Here is a 17,778-nt window from a genome sequence, read left to right on the forward strand (position 1 = left end):
CTGTCCAGCATCAGACTAGTCTCTCGAGGAACGAGAAAGGGCAGCAGAAAGGAAAGGGAAGGAGGGACAGAGGAAGAGAAAGAGAAGTCGTAGGTGCCAGTGACGCCAAAAACTGTGATTCAGGAAGAGGAACTGCGCAGGAGCCAGGCAGCACGCCCCGGGCTGTGAGTCAGGGCCCCTGGGCCCCCTCGGCCGAGACCTGGGATCACAGTCTTCTGTCGTTTCCCTCCCTGCGGCCCGGAGGGGCTTCCCGGGGCTCCCCGCCCTTCCCCGGGCCTCTGACTCCACATCAGAGACCCATAACTTGCTCGTTTCAGGGTCGCACAGAATGGGGGAGAGTGCCTGCCGTACCTTTGGGAGACTTTCAGCGTTCTTTTTAGTCCCCATGAAATTATGGGAGTCACTATCAGGTTCCTGGTGACAGTGACTCAGCGCGCTCCCCCAGTGCCGCCGTCCCTCCACCAGAGCGCCCACCCGTTGGCCTGCCCCTCGCCCACCAGTCTGCTTCTGCGAGGTGCTTTTTGTGTGTGTGGCATTTAGGGGTCACACCCGGCGGTGCTCAGGGCTTAGTCCTGGCTCTGCGCTCAAATCACTCCTGACAACACTTGGGGGACCCTGTGGGATGCTGGGGATCGAACCAAGTTGCCTGCGTGAAAGGCAACGCCCTCCTTGCTGTACTGTCACCCGGTGCCGTGAGGCACTTCTAAAAATAGATACATTTTTAAAATAGATTTTTATTATATTCAAATATATATTGATACACACCTTTTTGCACTGTGGTGTCCAGCGCCGTTGCTGGTAGTTTCACGCACAACACTTTGCCCCCTCTCGGACCCCCTTCCTGGTTGAGCACTTCCCTCCACCGTCCGCTGTCCCCCTCTGTCCTGCCCCCCAGCCCCCTCGGCTGGCGTGCTTCCTGCGAAGACCAGTTCTCGCGCTCTTTGTTTCCCTGGGAGGGCCGTGTTTCTGTCTCCTCCAAAGATGCGAGTTGGGTGAAGACAAAAGTCTTCATCGCCTCTGCGTGGGTAAGAGGAGAAGTGACCGAAAAGTTCCTCAGTCCCCAGGGACGGGGCCTGGTGGTGGTGTCTGTCCTCAAAGCTGAGTGGCCATGTGCAAGTAACCTCCAGCCCCGTGGCCCAGCCCGCAGTTCTGCCTGCTAGTTGGGGCGTGTGGAACGGCGGTCAGTTTGAGGAGCACCAGGAGGAAGCGCAGCGCTGCTCGTGGCGGGGTTGACGCGGGGTGAAGCTCGTGTCGTGCTGGCGGCAGCGGGCTCGGGACGCAGTCGCAGTGCCCAGAAAGGACAGACTGTCCTCTGAGCCTCGTGACTCAGTGTTCCGGTTGGGCTACTTTAGATCCTGTTGCTAAGGCCGCCGGTCGTGATTGTTTTAATCCACATCGTTAGTTGTCTTATGTGCTGTTTGATAAAATGTTTCCTGCTTTAACCAAAATATTCTCCTTTGAAGGGCGCTAACATTCTATTAACGGACAATGGTCATGTGAAGTTGGGTAAGTAAACCAAAACCTTGTCACTTGCTCACATGTCTTCTCTGATTCAGTTGGGGTCTCTGTTTCCCTGTGCAGGCCAACTCCGGGCGCCCCACAGCTCTGGGGGCTCCTGCCCCAGCCTGTCTCCGTAGTTCCCGGCCCTCCTCTCCCGTCCACGGGGCCAGCCTGTCCCTCCCGAGGGCCACGTGGTGTTGAGGACCCAGGGAGACCCCACCCCCGGGGATTCTCTTACCTTCACCCCAGGAATGGACTTTCTAATGACAAACCTTTATGGCATTACCTTGTTACTGAAAACTGAGGTCAAACAAAAGCCCCCAAACCAGCCCTTGGCTTCAGTTCTCAGTGCTACCCCCAAAAATGGTTTTTTGTTTAAATTAAAATGTCACCAGAAGTGAGCACAGAGCCAGGAGTGAGCCCTGAGCTTAGCCAGAGTGTGCCAAGCACCATTGCCCCCCCCCCGCCCCCCCACCAGATCAATACTGGGACAGAGGCTAGCACGACAGCCTCGGTGTGAGCAAGGCCTAGTGCCCTGTGCCTCGACACCGGCTGATGCCCTGGGTTCAGTCCCCAGCCTTGCAGAAAGCAAGACCCAAAGCAGCAGGCTCACCTCTGGGTGCCAAGTGTGGCTGGAATAGAGTTCAGAGCCTAAATAGCACACTTGTTTGAAAGTTTTGAGACAGTCTTCCTAAACTGAAGAAACTTGTACAAGAGAGTTTTACTTGGGAAGCAGAACATTTGATAAATACTATGAAATGGTTATTTTAAGCTTGATATTGCTAAGAGATGATTCAAAATCAAGAACACATTTGCCTTATAAGTGTGATATTACTGAAAGGTAATTCAGAATTGAAAGCATGTTTGCCTTGTAAAACTGTGACATACAACCCTTTCAGAGATGGCCACAATGGGGTCTTAATCAGATTGAAAGTCTGTGCCTGGGAGTGAACATGGCATTTTCTAGAGCCTTCTCTACGAGGGGGGCAGCAGCCGTCTCGCTGGGCCGGAGACCAGTTCCCTCCGCTGGGTCCTGTCCTGCGTGTCTTCCCGGGAGACACGGAGGCTTGATGGACGTGCAGGCGCCACTGTCAGCTTGAGGGCGCCAGAGGGCGGCTCAGTGCAGGGCCACCCGGGGCAGGTGGCAGCGTGACGCTGTGCCGCCCTGGCCGGGGCCGGCCTGACCCCTGACTCTCCCAGCGACGGGGGGAAGATGCCTGATACACGGATAAGAGCACAGAGTCTCGATAAAAATGAATTTTCTCATGGTCACGGGCAGAGAGAAGTTGGGGCGCGCGTTCAGCCCTTGGGTCAGGGGGAGGGGGGCCGCCCAGAGAGGTTCCCCCAGGAGGCCGGCCCGGCGGCCGCGCCCCTCACTGCCCTGGCCTCCCGCGCCAGACCCCTGAGCCTGGCTCTGCCGTTTGGTGGAGAGCCCCATCGGGACCGTGTGCTGGCAGACGCTGCTGTGTTCAGTGCTCGCCCGTCACCACTACGGTGCTCACAGACACTGCGACACCGTCCGGGAAATTAGTTCACTGGAAATCACTACGAAAAGTTCCTTCTCGACCTCCAAGCAAAGGCTGCTTGGGGGGCTCGCTCGGGGTGGGAGATGCATGCTGAAAGTAGGCTCCGGACCGAACATGATGGCCCTTCGCTGCGTGCATTGCAAACCCGAACACCCAAAAGGAGAGAGAGTGAAAGGGAATGTGCCCGCCACAGAGGTGGGGTGGGGGTGGCGGGAGGGATACTGGGGACGTTGGTGGTGGAGAATGGGCCCTGGGGGACGGATGGGTGCTGGAACATTGCGTGACTGAAACGCAGTCACGAAAGTGTGTAAGTCTGGATCTGGATCTCACAGTGTTTCATTTAAAAAAAATTTTTTTTTAAGTTCTTCTCAAGCTGCCTTCGCCTTCCTGAGTGTCTCTTGTTTTTCCTAGCGGACTTCGGGGTGTCAGCCCAGATCACAGCCACGATCGCCAAGCGGAAGTCCTTCATCGGCACGCCGTATTGGTAACTATTTTCACCGATAATCGCGCTCTGGGCTCTGTTGCTGCCGAGTTTATAGAGTTGACGGACCCCGGCTTTAGAGGTTTGAGGGCTGACGACGTGTCTGCTCGTGCCGAGGGAGCAGTCACAGCGCCAGTGAGTGTCCCGTGAGCGCTCACTAGTCCGGGGACTTTGGTCCCGACCCTGCTCCCGCAAACACACTGCTGGGGAGCGAGCTCAGTGAGAGGACGTACTTCTGCCTGGTCTTCCCCCCTTCTCTGGTCGCTGTTGACTCTGACCGCGCCTTCCGGTGCTCCTTGGCTTCCAGTTTCTTGACGAAATGCAGGTTCTTGGCATCAGGAGCCTTCCGCGGCCTGGCCCCTCCCCGGCAACGCTGTGCGCTGCTCCTGGCTGCCGCTCCGTGCTCTGTGCCCCTCCGGAAAGCCGCCCTCCTCCCAGTGTCCCCAGAGAAATGGGTGGAGCGCGTGTGCCTGTGCCCGTCCTGACCTGGTCAGGTCCAGCGTCTGCAGCCCTTCTCCGCCTCCACGCCAGCCCCAGGCATCTACAGACCCGCTCGCCGGGCTGGGCTCGCTCCAGACCCTGACCCTGCAGGGCCCTGGCCGTGAGAGCCTTTTCCTGCGTGCGTGGACGTGTTTCAGTCACGGCTTTGTTAGATTTTTCATTCCCTTCGGGATTCCCATCCCCGAGGCCTCGCAGTTCCTCGGCTGCCTCTGCAGAATTCCCCACACCGGCAAGCCTGGCGGGTTATCCGTCAGTCCCGAGACTTGTTCGGTTTGTCAAATGCCAGTAGCAATGATGGGTCTCAGTCTCCTAAGCCTGAAAGGGCCTTGAGTATGGCACTTTTTAAAAAATCCCGGGGCTGGGACGAAGGAGCCGTCACTGGGGCCTGCTTGAGGCAGTTGACGAACAACAGGATGGTCTTGATCGTGATCGTGCTCCGAAGGGCCCTTCCCCCCTGTGAATAGTTTGAGTTCTTTCCTTGCCTTTAGCCTCGGCTTGCCCTGAGGAGTTTCCATCTTTCGCCTGGGAGTTCATTTCCTGGTGTCCGTCTGGTTCCTGCTTCGCTCTGTGCGCGTTGGGGCGCCTTCCCGGGAAGTGTGGGGAGAGCGTTCTGGACGTTCTGTCTGAGCAGCCTGACGTTCGCCTGACGGTCGGTGCTGTGGAGGGGCTGCGTCTTTGCTCCGCTGCCGCCGTGGGCTGCGGTGCTGTGCGGGACCCCGAGAAGGCCGTGCCCGGGAGTCCTCTGCTCCCCCACAGCCCTCTGCTTCCGGCCCTCGTCGGGTCGACCTCTCGGTTCTGGCCCGCGTCCTCTCTTCTTCATTCAGTAGCTGACTCCTGGGATCCTGGAGATAAAACAAGCCGCCAATTTTCTTAATTCTTACTTAGGAAACGTCTTTGTTCAGCTTGTGACTCGTGCCCAGTGGCTGGGTGGCCTCCCTCGGGGACCCCGAGCCTCCTCCCTGGGTCCCTAGGCCTCGCAGCTGACCCCCGCACAGTCTCTCCCTCTGCGGGAACAGCTGCTGGTGCGGGAGGAGGAGGGGATCGGGCTGGGCTTCTGCTTGCTGGGTCGGTTCGATTCTCGCGGGTGCCAGTGTCAGTCCGGCCCTGTGTGATGTGCATCTGTGGGGCTTTGTGGTTTGGGTTTTGGTTTGTCTCTCTTGCATCGTGGGGATTGAGCCCGGGGCCTCCTCACCTGTGCACGTGTCGGAGCATGTATTCAACCACGTAGCGGTTCTCTGGCGCCTTTTCAGATTCATGACCCGAGACCATTTTTGAGTTCTTGCTTTCCTTTTCCTGCGCACGCGTGGGAGGCCCTTCTAGGTCAGATGGGTGGCAGGGCCGCTCACCTTCTCTGCGTGTCCCCTGGGGCTGGTGGGACAGCTGCCTGGCTTCTCGACTGCCCTGCTCCTCCCCCTGAGGGAATCCCTGGGGGGTTCATTGATCTTGGGGTCTTGCGGGAACTGGGTCTCTGCCCCTGCAGCAGAGAGGGAAGCCCGTGCTGCTCCCCGGGTGAGATGGTTGGCCAGGCCGAGTCCTGGGACGCCTCTCGCGGGCGCACTGGTGCCCGCCGACAGAGCTCTGGGCCAGAGTGCTCGGGCGAGGAAGCACCTCGCGGGCGAGAGCAAGCTGGCCTGCCGGTGCCCTCGTGACCCAGCGTGTGGCCATCTGCGCAGTTCCGGGGCGAGCAGGCGGGGGCACACTCAGCGCGGACATGTCCAGCCCGGCCTACTGAGAGGTGACCGTGGCCTTGTCTGGTATGGCCCAGGGACGTGGTGCTGTTGTGTGACATCGGGTGTGAGCTGGGGACGCACCGTCCAGCCAGGAGGAGAGGGAGGTGCCCGTCAGCCCGTCAGGTCCTGCTCCCCGTGGCAGGCTCTGCCCCGCCCGGCTCCGGCACCCCGGCCGCGCTCTCTGGCCTCCCTCCCAGCCTTGGCCTCCCGGCCCCCTGGCGTTGCACTTGCCTTGCTTGGGAACTGGGCCTGGCTGTCGTGCGCCTTCCTCTTTCTGCCTCGAGCATGCGTCTGTCCCCGTGATACTTGAGTGATCGTTTCTGAGGGCAGTGTGACCGGATTAAAGCAGCATGGAGAACTCAGCTGGCTGTGGTCGCAGCAGGAAGGCGCCAGGTGGACTCTCACTGGCTCTTAGACAGCAGGGACCCTGCGGTCAGCTGGGTGCCCCCGCCGGCCCTCCAGGCCACCCTGCCACAGCTTCTGGGTGCCATCCCGACGGGTGCCTGAATACTCCGCTTGCTGCTCTGTGATGAGGGACGAGGCCTTGCGTGTGGAAGTCGGAGGGGGTTTTCTTTCGCCTTCCTGGAATCAAGACAGATGCATGTCTTGAGCTTCACTAGTAGAGTCGCTCTTTGGCTCTGTCGGGGTCGAGTCTTGGTCGCTCAGTTTATGGGGGCACCGCAGACCCCCCCCCCGCATTGCTAAGAACTGCGGGGCCCAAACTCTCGTTGGTGGCACGAGCATCTCGGGGCATGCCTGGGGTGGGGGTGGGGGCGCCCCCAAGCGGAAGAGTCAGCTGTATCTCTCAGTATTCAGAATTATCAGTTTGAAATTTTTAGATTTGGGAATGAGTAGGTTGGGTCTGTCAGACATGACTAGTTATTTGGAAAAGAACTCTAAAGTGATGGCTGAGTTTGTTCTTTCCCGTGAAATGGACACATTCTTGAAAGGCAGGTTCTTGTTCCAATAACGCCTCCACTGCTCATGATAATTGACGGCGTCAGTGAAGATCGTCCGCGAGACGTGAAGGTGACGGTGCCCCAGTAAACTTGGGCCGTGGACGCACGCTCGGTGCGCGCTGCTCTGCTGGACGCTCAGGCCCTGGGCACGGGCACGGGCAGAGCTCAAGCCGGGGGCCCGGGAGGGGCGCCCGCCGCGAGCCAGCCACCGTGCATCTGCGTCCCCCTGCGACTCGGGGCGGCAAGGGTGACGGGGTTCTTTTCTGACTGCCCCTCAGGATGGCCCCCGAAGTCGCGGCCGTGGAGAGGAAGGGGGGGTACAACCAGCTCTGCGACCTCTGGGCGGTGGGCATCACCGCCATCGAGCTGGCCGAGCTGCAGCCGCCCATGTTCGACCTGCACCCGATGAGGTGAGCGCGCGGGCGCGAGGGTGCGCGGGCGGGGCCCAGCGGGCGGGGGTCCCCCTCACGATGCCGCCTGCCCCCTTGATTTTCAGAGCCTTGTTTCTGATGACCAAGAGCAACTTCCAGCCTCCCAAACTCAAAGACAAACTGAAGTGGTGAGTATCGCTTGTTCCTTTCGCAGACGCGAACATAAAGGAGTCAACGTTTTAAACGTCTGATTTTCTGCATTTCTCAGGTCGAACAATTTTCATCATTTTGTGAAAATGGCACTTACCAAAAATCCCAAAAAACGACCCAATGCTGAGAAGTTGCTCCAGGTATTTCTCTGTCCCCTGAAACCGTGTCTTGTTCCTTAAAGCGGGCCTCGTTCCATCGGGCGTCTGACTGAGCTCTGTCCCTCATTTCGTAGCACCCGTTCGTCACCCAGCACCTGACGCGGTCCCTGGCCATCGAACTGTTGGACAAAGCCAATAACCCGGATCATTCCACCTTCCACGACTTCGATGACGACGACCCTGAGGTACCTTCTGTTCTTACCAACTCGGTGCTAGCGCGGGGACCTCTGGGGATGCGTCCGCGCCCCTGGGTCCGTGTGAGGGGCACCCTGGGGGAACGGCCCCGGCTTCCCTCATGGCGAGGCGCGGCACTAGTTCCTGTTGGTGACAGGGCGGGGCTCATCGGGCAGTGCTCGGGGCCCGTGTGGTTCGTGCCCCAGGCCCAGGTTCTGTCAGAGGGGTCATCTTAGATGCAGTCACCGAACGGAGTGTCCACTAGACGCAGGAGGACGAGTGGGAAGACCAGCGTTAGGACGGGCTCAGAATTCCTATTCGGTGTTTCTCCAGAAGGGGCTGATCGTGTCCTTCATGAATTCAGGGGTTAAGTCGAAGCCGGGGTGCCAGCCCCGTAGTTCTTAGCTCAGCTGTACGTGCCCAGGCCTGGTGTCGCAGGGCCACCCCGGGGTCATTAGGGGACCAGGTGATGCCCTCCTCCACCCCCCCACCCCAAACACACACACAGGGCCTGCACCCTCCCCCGCTGTGAGCTGCCTTCCCAGTTCTGAGTGATGCTCTGGTGACCTAACCCTTAACCATCCGCTGTCTGGCTCCCAGTGACAGCGTGGTTCAGAGAGCAGAGTGACCCAGCGTGCTGATATGAATGGAGTTTCACTTCCTGGGCCTGTTGGCTGTTCCAGGCTTAGCCAGCGTTGGTGGCCCCGGAACCTGCCCAGGTCAGGTGACACGCAGAGGCCTGTCCTTGGGTCTGAAGCAGAGGTGGCTGTCCTTGGCCTCGGCCTTAGGAAAAGTACTCGAGTGTCGCTGGCACCGGATGAACTGGAAGGAACGCTAGCGCTGGCGGTCAGCAGGGAGACTCTTCCCCCCAGCTGCCGGGCCCCGCGCTGGGAGGAAGTAAGCTGCCCTCTCCGTAACGGTGTGGAACGGCACCAGCGCAGAGCACCGGGACGCGAATTGCACTGGGCTGTGCTGGAGTCAGTCTGAGGGCAGGATCCAGGCGGTCTGGCCTGCTCGGGAGTGTGAGGTCCTGGGAGGGATCATGAGCTGAAGTGACCTAAACCTGAACCATCCACGCGGCAGCAGGGCTCGTTGTAATCGCTCTGTGTCCTGGGGGTAAGTCTAAATATGCAAAACTCGGTCTCCGAGTTTCATGTGATCAGTATTAACTTACAAAGTCCTTTTTCAAAGTGTTCAGAGGGAAGAAAGAATAGGCCAGCTCCAGACGAGTCTTCCTTCCGCCGCGTTCCCACGCACGGAGGAAGGTCCCGCTCTGGTTGCCGGGATGCTGAGGTTGGGCTTACAGCTGGAGGCCGAGGCTGCTTTTCGCGCCGCCTTGAGAAGATGAGCAGGTTGTAAGATAGCACTTGGCTCACAGGAGCGTTTCTCGGACGCTCTGGCCATGATCCCGGGTGCCCTGCTGGCCCTGGAATGGGACGGCGGCCGCGGTTCAGGTTCAGCCTTGGCCGTGGCTCCTCCCTCGCGGGGTCCGAGAGGATCGGCCCTCTTCCTGCTCCTTCCGTGCTCTCATGCACTGCAGTAGGAAGCTTAGCAGTGTTGTTGCATTCCCGTATAATTCGTTTGGCCATCACGCCCGGTGATGCTCGGGGTGTCTGTTGGCTCTGCCCTCAGGGATCACTCCCTGCGGTGCTCGGGCGAGGTGAGGTGCCGGAGGTGGGACCCGGGTTGGCCACATGCACGGCCAGCAGCCCCCCCCCTCGGCCCCGTTTTTTCTGCTTAGAAGTACCACATAGTGGACTCGTGGTGGCAGATTTTTTCTTTCGTTCTTGCCTGCGAGAGTTTGGCTCGTGCTTTTCCATGCGCCCGTCCTTCGGCGGGTGTTTCTTGGGCGCTGCAGTGCCCAGCCTTTGTGCTGAAGCTGGAGCTCTCCTGGGAGCAACTTGTTCTTTCTAGGGGCAGAACCGTCTGACCGTATCGCGCCGTATGTTGTTACCGAATGGAGGAACAAAAGGCAGAAGGAATCACCAGGTCTTAGACCAACAGGGGCCCGTCTGCGATGGTCGCTGTCTCTGGGGGTCCTGAGGCCGCCGTCAGGCTCTGCGGGGGCTTGTGCTGGCTCACAGAGCCGGTGCTGTCTAGGCAGCTTCCCCGTCAGATTTGGCTGTGGAGTGGGAGGATCGCCAGGCCACGCAGATCGAGTCCACGGGCAGGAGACCCGAAAGGCCTCGGGGGCTTGGCTTCTGCACGGCTGGGCCTCTGGCAGGACGGGGAGGCTGCCCACCCCCATCCCGAAGGCCCCGGGCCCCTCAGCCTGGGGAGATCGGCAGCCTCGTGTTCTCGGGAGACGTGAGGCACGCTGTTTCTCTGCTGGCGAGGGATGGTTTTTCCTTGGTGTGATTTTCTTTTCCTGACCGTTAACCTGTTTGCTGGGCCAGACCTAGCACTTTCCGAGTGGGACTGTCGAACCCAGGAAGTGCATCTGTTCTCGTGGGCCAGCTGCCCTGCCTCCAGAGCTCGGACGGGACGAGCTGAGCACCTGGCACTCGGTGAAGAGTGAGGCGGTCTCCCACGTCCAAGGACAAAATGAGCCAATACACAGAGACCGCTGTGCGCGCGCGGACGCCTGCCTCTTGCGAAACTTCCCTTTGGTGCTGTTTCAGTACTTGGACTGTCCAGAACTCCGCAAGTCATCTGTCGTGGCGTCCTGAGATGGGCCTGCAGGGAGGCGCATTGGCGTGGGCCCACTCCCCGCTTGCGCGTGTCCTGGTGCGTGGACGTGCAGCTCTCCCAGGGATCTGGACCCCGGGGGCCGGGCACAGCCGCAGAGGAGCCTCACCCCACCCCCAGAATCCTCCCAGGGCAGCACCCCGAGAAAGGAGAAGGAAGGGGGTCACGCCCGACACCCCGGTGGGGACTGGGCCTGGGCGTGAGCCACGGTGCCCTGCCCGTTGCTTGTTTCACTCATCTCGCTCTTCGATGTAAGAAGGCCAGGCGGGGCCTTTATTTCTTTATGGATTTCTCTGTGACAGGGAAGCCGAGCTGCGGCTTTTGGACAGCATTGGAGATGTTGAATATCCCATTTTGAGTTTACGCTCCCTGGGAACTTAAAATCCGCCCCTAGCCTGGAGCCGTTCCTGGAGAGCAGAGGAGAGATGGGAGGAAAGATGGGAAGGAACAGCCCGTTCTTGCCTGGAGCCGGCGCTTGCTGGCAAGGGTTTGCCAAAGCAGAGAAACGAAAACAGTGATCGGAACATCCGGGACTTCATTTTTTTTATTTTTTAAATTTTTTTTTTTGCTTTTTTTGCCGGGGCGGGGGGGTCACACCTGGCGATGCTCAGGGGTCCCCCCTGGCTCTGCACTCAGGAATCACCCCTGGCGGTGCTCAGGGGACCCTATGGGATGCTGGGAATCGAACCCGGGTCGGCCGCGTGCAAGGCAAACGCCCTCCCCGCTGTGCTGTTGCTCCAGCCCACGTCCGGGACTTTAAACTCGAGTCACAGCAGCCTCCATCCCTCGATGTCTGGATTCAGCGTCTTTGATATTCCGGCGAGCGTGCGAGCCTCGGGCACAGCACCGAGACCAGCCCAAGGCTCTCGGCGCCTCAGCTCGCCTTCCACGCGCCGTGCTGCCCCCTTCGCCCTTCAGGAGGCGAGCGATGGCTTCTTGTCACATACTTAACAGCTCGCACAGATGATGCTTATGCTGTTAAAAAAAAATCAATGTATTGCAATTTCTAAACGAGGTCTTCTAGGTAGATTTTACTTGGGCTTTAATTCTCTCTACTAGTCCCCTTACATTTTTTTTAAATTAATGAAGACAATATCAGTAAAGATTTGGTTTCGCGTATTTCCCCAGATTCCTTGCCATTTTCGGGGGGCGTCTGAGACAGCTCGGGTGCTGGGCGCGGCCCCCCAGCCAGAGCTCCCGGGCACAGAGCCCAGAATGATGCCGAGACTCGGGAAGGAAGATGCCGTAGGAGACAGGGCTCCTTCAGTGGCCGGGTCTCCTGCGGTGCTTTGCACCCAAGGGAGCCGAGACAGAGACCCCCGCAGGGATGCTGCAGACACTGTCTTAGACGGGCCCTCGGGTGCCGGGCCAGCCCTGCCCAGGAACATCGGGTGGTGACCAGTCGCACTTGGTCTGGCCTCTGCCTGGGGAGCCGTGAGCTGGGGAGAGAGGAGGACGCAGTTCCCTGAGCACGCAGCGTCCTTGGGCCCGTGCTCGCTGTCCCCAGGGTCCCCCCGCGCTCGCCTTGCTGACCTCAGGCCCTTGTGTGTCGGCCGTGAGGCCCATCCCGGGTCTCCGCCAGAGGCTGCCGGGGGCATCTTCCGCTCGCGCCCACTGTGGCCACCAACACGACCGGGGGCTGGCGTCCCCCTTGGCACAGCTGGCACACGGGGGTCCGGTAGGCTGCATTTTCCTTTCAGGCCCCCTGAGCCCGACTGCAAGGGGCCTCTTACTTTCCTGTGGAGGACGGTTGAACACAGCGTTGACCTGGGGTTTGTGCGTGAGGTTATTTTGAGTTATAATAGTAGAAATAAACATGAAAAGGCCATAAAGATAGAATTTTTTTTTTTTTTTTTTGCTTTTTGGGTCTCACCCAGCGATGCTCAGGGGTTACTCCTGGCTCGTGCACTCAGGAATTGCTCCTGGCGGTGCTCAGGGGACCACATGGGGTGCTGGGAATCGAACCTGTGTCGGCCATGTTGGCTGCGTGCAAGGCAAACGCCCTACCGCTGTGCTATCGCTCCAGCCCCAACATAGAAATTTTTGTCAGAAGGAGGCGATTGGATTTATTTCCGTCGTGAGGTGTGTAAGGCAACACGGAAGACTGTTTGGGGAGCTGCGCCGTCGTGAGTCTCTGATCCCCGTAGAATGGGCATTGACCACCCCTCTGCTCGGGGACTGTCTGGGCAGCCCGGGGACTGGGCCGCACCAGGGGAGGACGGAGCCCCGGGCTGCACCCTGTGTGTGAAGGGGGACGGCGCCCGGCTCAGGAGTGAGGCCCGGGCTGCGCCCTCGCTCGGGCCAGGAGCCGGAGCCCCTGTGCAGCCTCAGCTGTGACCCCCTTGGCCTTGCAACTGAGCTGCCCTCGTAGTGGTCTCACTGCTGCCGAGGCCCGGGCCTGGGAGGGTTTCCCGCCCTCTGGACTCCGGGCGGGTCGCGCTGGATGGCGGGGTGGTGTCCCTTGTTCTCCTGGCACCGGTGACAGACCCGACGCCTCTCTCAGACTGAGCTGGGGCCCCTCTCCCTGAGCCGTGCCTCGACGGGCCCTGCTGGCAGCGCCCCCTGCTTTCTCGCTCAGTCAGCGCCTGCCTTTGCGGGGACCCTCCGAGGGGCCTCTCCAGCCCTCCAGGCCCAGGGCCCTCTCCCAAGCTGGCCTGCCTGTGTCTGGGGGCGGGAGAGGCCACTCCGGCCTGCTTGCTCGCGCGCCCTGAGCCCCTAGCCGCGCTCTGCTCGCGTGTTCCGCCCCCAGAGTCTTGCCTCCCTCGGCCGGGGCCACCTTCCTGGCCGTCCCCAGAACCGCTGCATTCGCCAGCTCCTGCGAGGAGACGTTGGCTTTGCTCGTCTTCAGGCTGCGGGTCTCATCTCCCGGGCCCATCTCTGAGTCTTGCTCGCTGAAGCCCCTACTTCCGGGCTCGGAGTTTTCCGGTATTCCTTTGAGGTGCTGTTACTTAGTTTGGTTTCATAACCAGAATCCTGAGACGCGACTCTTGCTCGCAAATGAAAGAACTTGAGAGAACCTGTTGTTTCTGCTCCTGGGAAGGTATCGTGGGGCACCGTTATGTGGAGAGAATGAAAACGCTTTTAGTAAGAATAATAATTACAATTGAAATTGTCGCAGGTGTAACCACTGTCACCTATTGAACTGTGTCTGTGTGTGTATGAGTGTGGGGGGAGGTGAGGATGTGTGTGGTGTATGTGTGTATGTGTGTGTGAGAGAGACAAACAGAGAGGGAGGGAGAGACAAAGACAGAGCAAGAGAGTTACTCCCTCGAGATGCATGCCACCTGCATCAGAGGCCGATGGGGCCGGGCCCATCTGAGCTGGCCAGTGTGTGTGTGTGTGTGTGTGTGTGTGTGTGTGTGTGTGAGACCCCACAGGCGTGGGCAGCGTCATAGGTGGCTTCTCAGCGCTCCGGGTGCCCTTCCCTGGTGCTTGCTGGTCGGAGAAGGGCTGCCCGCGCCCCAACGGGGCCGGACACAGTGCTCAACAAGGACGATCAGGGCAGAGCACTTGTCCTGTGTGCGTGAGTCCTGGGTTTGGCTCCTGGCCCTGCGTGTTGCCCTGAGCGCAGCGCTGGCATGGCCCAGACCTCCCGCACCCCCCAGGAAGATAGATTTGCCGTCGTGGTTTGTGCTGCCGTTGTGTGCGATGCACGCGTGCAAATACACGTGCCAGTTTCTGTCTTTCGTTCCCGTTTGTGCAACAGGAAGTGTTTTCTTCCACATCAGTAATTTCCTGCCTGATTATCAAAAGCCACATCATTGATGTGTTTCTTTGCAGCCTCTTGTTGCTGTCCCGCATAGAATCCATTCGACGAGTAGGAACGTGAGAGAGGAAAAGACACGCTCGGAAATAAACTGTAAGTGCAGAAGGAGGTGCGCTCCTCCCTCCCAGGGACGGGCAGGCTCGGGGCCGCGCTCCAGGAACTGTCCTGCTTGGTTTTCATCCAAGTGATCTTTCTTACCCTCTTCAGAGGTGGTTGGAGACAGGAAGAATTGCTCTTTCGTTTTGCTTTTGGGCCAGTCCTGGTGGTGCCCAGGCTGACTCCTTGCTCTGTGCTCAGAGGTCACTCCTGGCGGGCTGTGGAGGCCGTCTGGGTTCCGGGAATGGAGCCCACGTCAACCTTGTGACGGGCAGATGCCCTCCCCACTGCACTGTCTCTGGCCCCAAGAATCTCACTTTTCAAAAGAATTTTATTTTTGGTTGGGAGAGGGAGGTATGTTTGTACTATTATTATTTGGGAAGAGTTGGGATTTTTTTTAGACCGTCAGGAAAGAAAATCAAGGCAGTGCTGCTCAGATGTAGAAGAGTCTCATTGCCAGGAGGGCTGGTTTTCCCGTCCGCAGCCCTGGGCCGGGGGACGCGGCCAGAGCACTTGGCGGGGGGTGGGGGGGTTGGCTGGGTTCCAGCCGCAGCACCACGGGCCCCCAGCTTCTGCCAGGACTGACCCTGGCAGTGGCCCCTCAACAGAAAAATAAAGAATCGCCTCTATTTTATTGTTCTGGGTCACAATAAGTAACGAGTTAAAACCGTTCTAGCTGGGATAATACTAATAATTCTGATGCTGGTTTTTTCCCCCCCTTTTATTAGCCTGTGATTAAACTTAAACTTGGGTGCTTTCGCTTTATTTCCAGCAAACATTCTTTACTTAAATCTTTGACTTGGGCTCAGTATTTATGGTAGTGGCAAAAGTGTGTTTTGCCATGGAGTGATTGTTGAGAGTTTTACATCAGGAAGAACATAAAGGTCAGGTTCCATTTTCCTTTTTCAGTCGGCCAAGTAAAATTTGATCCACCCTTAAGGAAGGAGACAGAACCACATCACGAACTTGTAAGTACTGTTTCTTAAAATGAGAGCACCAAAACAAAATATTCCGCCTGGTCTCTGATATTTTGGTGCTGATTGAGAAAGTAGCTTATTAAAATTTTCAGAAACATTGGGGAAATGAGGAGGTAAGTAATTGCAAAATTAGAATAAATAAATCTGTGTTGCTGAAATTGAGCGTTTTCAAAAAAAAATTTAGGGGAGACTAGTTTTGCCATTCTTCGACTAAATGTTTTTAATGGTATCAAATTATTTTTTTTTCACTTTTTGAGACTTTTTATGTCTATTAGCATAAGTGTCAAGATTTAAACTAGAAGGGCAAAAAGTCTGTGTTCTGACCTTGTGAGCTTTAGAGCGTATTCTGCCTCAGAAGTCAGACTCCCGGCTCAGAAGCTGAAGCTGGGCGAGTGGGTTCCGGGTACCAGGTGGGTCCCTGCGGGTCAGTCGGCTCGGAACCTTCCCAGTGTTTCCTGAGCGCCCTGTGGAGGAGAGAGAATAACAGGAAGCCTTAGAAGCAAATGCTTTGCAATTATTGAAGAGCTTAATCTATGAAAGCGTAAAAATGAGATTTAAATCCTGATGAAATGACTTTGTCGGGGCACTGGATCAGGTTTTTCCCCCGTTTCTATTTAAGAGTGAGAAGAAAGTAGTTGTTCATGAATACGAATTGAAATGGGAGCTTTCTCCGATCCACTTGACTAAGGCCCACAAAGGGAGCCTTTAGGCTCTAACTCAGGAGTTGATTTAAGTCAGCGTGGAGGAAGGTTGTTTAAAACCCTTCCAATGATGATGCTGTTTCAGCCTGGGGTTAGGTGGAGAACAGGCTCGGCTGACGCAGCAGGTCAGAGGTCAGAGGTCGACAGAGGCTGTTTGCACCTTGTTAAGGCAGCTGGGGTTTATTCTCGTCTGTAAGTTGCCCTTGCATGTATGTTAGTTCTGTACTAATGTAGTAACTGCCTTACAGATCAAAGTTGTTGCAGTGTTGCTTTTTCAGAAGCTCCTTAATAAGGTTTGACTGTCTTTGCCTTAATAGAATCCTGTTAGCAGGACATAGACTTCCCCTGTGAGAGTTCCGTGGGACCCTGGCTTCTGGTCTAAGTGTCAATAACGTGGTTTCTTGGTCTCACTGAACAGCCCGGCAGTGATGCTTTTCTGGACAGTTCAGAAGAAATATACTACACTGCAAGATCTAATCTGGTATTTCTCCACTTCTCATTTTCTTTATCGGCATTGTTTAAGTCTTAATTATTTGAGTTTTTTTTAATGAAACATTTTGTCCAGTTTTTACATTGATTTGTAAGGTTCTGCCTTTAAGCACGCTTCCTGCCACCGAGTTGCAGAAGTTTTTTATAGAACAAATATATCTGCTCAAATGCATTGTTATAAGAAAAGTTTCTCCTTCTTATGGAAAGCGTTGAGTTTCACACTCATAGGGGAAGTTAGTAAACGGCCTTTCCCTGGAAGATGTCCGATTTTAACCGCGCGTCTTGCTTTCATGCTAACTACGAACCGTGTAAGTGCGTAATCACTCATGCAGGAAGGTGAACCTGCTCCGTGTATTGCTTATAACTAGGAAATAGTTTGTCCCTGATTAAGAGCGAATTCTGTCTCGGATAAAATGTTAACCTGGTGTCTTGTCGGTTTCCTTGAGCCCAAATGTTCGTGAAAAGCCTCACTGACGTTTAAGCAGAGAGACTGTCTCCCCTGGCCGGCCGCCCCCGCGGGCCTCGCTGCTCCGTGCTCGCTCACTCGCTCCCTCGTCTGCCCGTCCCAGGGGATTTTTCTTTTTCTTGCTTCTGCTCTGTCTCAATAACATTTACTTCAGTTCCGGTTGCTTTAACTAAACTCTTAGGTCTGGACCTTGTGACATCTGGAGCACCTCAAAGATTTTAGACTTTGTTTGATAATGGGAAGTTTTGCACATCTGAACTCTGAGCCATGCAACCAAATCTGTCGTGGCGGGGTTCCCGCAATTCTGCCCTGTGTGCCTGCTGATGGGGAGAAGCTGGCCCCTCAGAACGGAGCAGCCCTGGGGCTCGTTTGTGTGGCTTCTTGGGTCCTGGGCAGGCTCCCTGTGCCCTGTGGAGGAGCGGAGATGAGGAAGAGGATCCCGCTTCCAGGACGGGGGGGTGGGACTCACCAGAGGAAGCCGGAAGGCATCCAGGAGGCAGGAGATGGAGCTGTGAGGTGCGTGGGTCGCCTCCCGTGGCTGAGGAGAGCGTGCAGGACCAGGCTCTGGGGAGGCTTTGCTGGGGGAGAAGCAGCGAGAAGCCAGCGGCAAGAGGGCCGCGCCCTCGGCCCAGAGGAGGGAGTGGGCAGGGGCCTCCCAGCACAGGTCCCTCAGCGCCAGACATGTGTGGAGATTCCAGGGGGGCTGGAAGACGCCATCAGAAGCCCCGGAGAGCTTCGGGGGTCACGGCGCTTTTGCCATACAGGAGGTGACACCTGCCTGGAAACTTGGAATAGTCACCTTGGCTTTGTCCCCGGAACTACCCCCACAGTCAGGGCGCCAGGAGAGAGGACAGTGGGCAGACCTCGACTGGCATGCAGCTGACCCGGGTGCGACTCGTGGCATCTCGTGCAGTTCCCTGAGCCCTGCCAGGAACATCCCTCAACGTGGACCAGTGTGGGACAAGAACAAACCAACCGTGTTGTC

General features: G+C 57.4%; 1 protein-coding gene across 2 annotated transcripts in view; it reads left to right on the top strand.

The window, feature by feature from the left end:
• MAP4K3 (mitogen-activated protein kinase kinase kinase kinase 3) overlaps nt 1–17,778 on the top strand; it is a 135,426-nt gene that overhangs the window by 70,641 nt on the left and 47,007 nt on the right. The window contains exons 7-15 of one of the 2 annotated variants that reach the window (XM_056130572.1): nt 1,464–1,506; nt 3,438–3,510; nt 6,976–7,107; nt 7,194–7,256; nt 7,337–7,418; nt 7,511–7,621; nt 14,079–14,157; nt 15,070–15,128; nt 16,257–16,319. In XM_056130572.1, the coding sequence (XP_055986547.1) occupies nt 1,464–1,506; nt 3,438–3,510; nt 6,976–7,107; nt 7,194–7,256; nt 7,337–7,418; nt 7,511–7,621; nt 14,079–14,157; nt 15,070–15,128; nt 16,257–16,319 (705 nt within the window). The remainder of the gene's footprint in view (nt 1–1,463; nt 1,507–3,437; nt 3,511–6,975; nt 7,108–7,193; nt 7,257–7,336; nt 7,419–7,510; nt 7,622–14,078; nt 14,158–15,069; nt 15,129–16,256; nt 16,320–17,778) is intronic. The other variant, XM_056130573.1, reaches the window with a different exon arrangement.

The sequence above is a fragment of the Sorex fumeus genome, unplaced genomic scaffold (assembly GCF_029834395.1).
Source record: "Sorex fumeus unplaced genomic scaffold, SorFum_2.1 ptg000079l, whole genome shotgun sequence".
NCBI lineage: Eukaryota > Metazoa > Chordata > Mammalia > Eulipotyphla > Soricidae > Sorex > Sorex fumeus.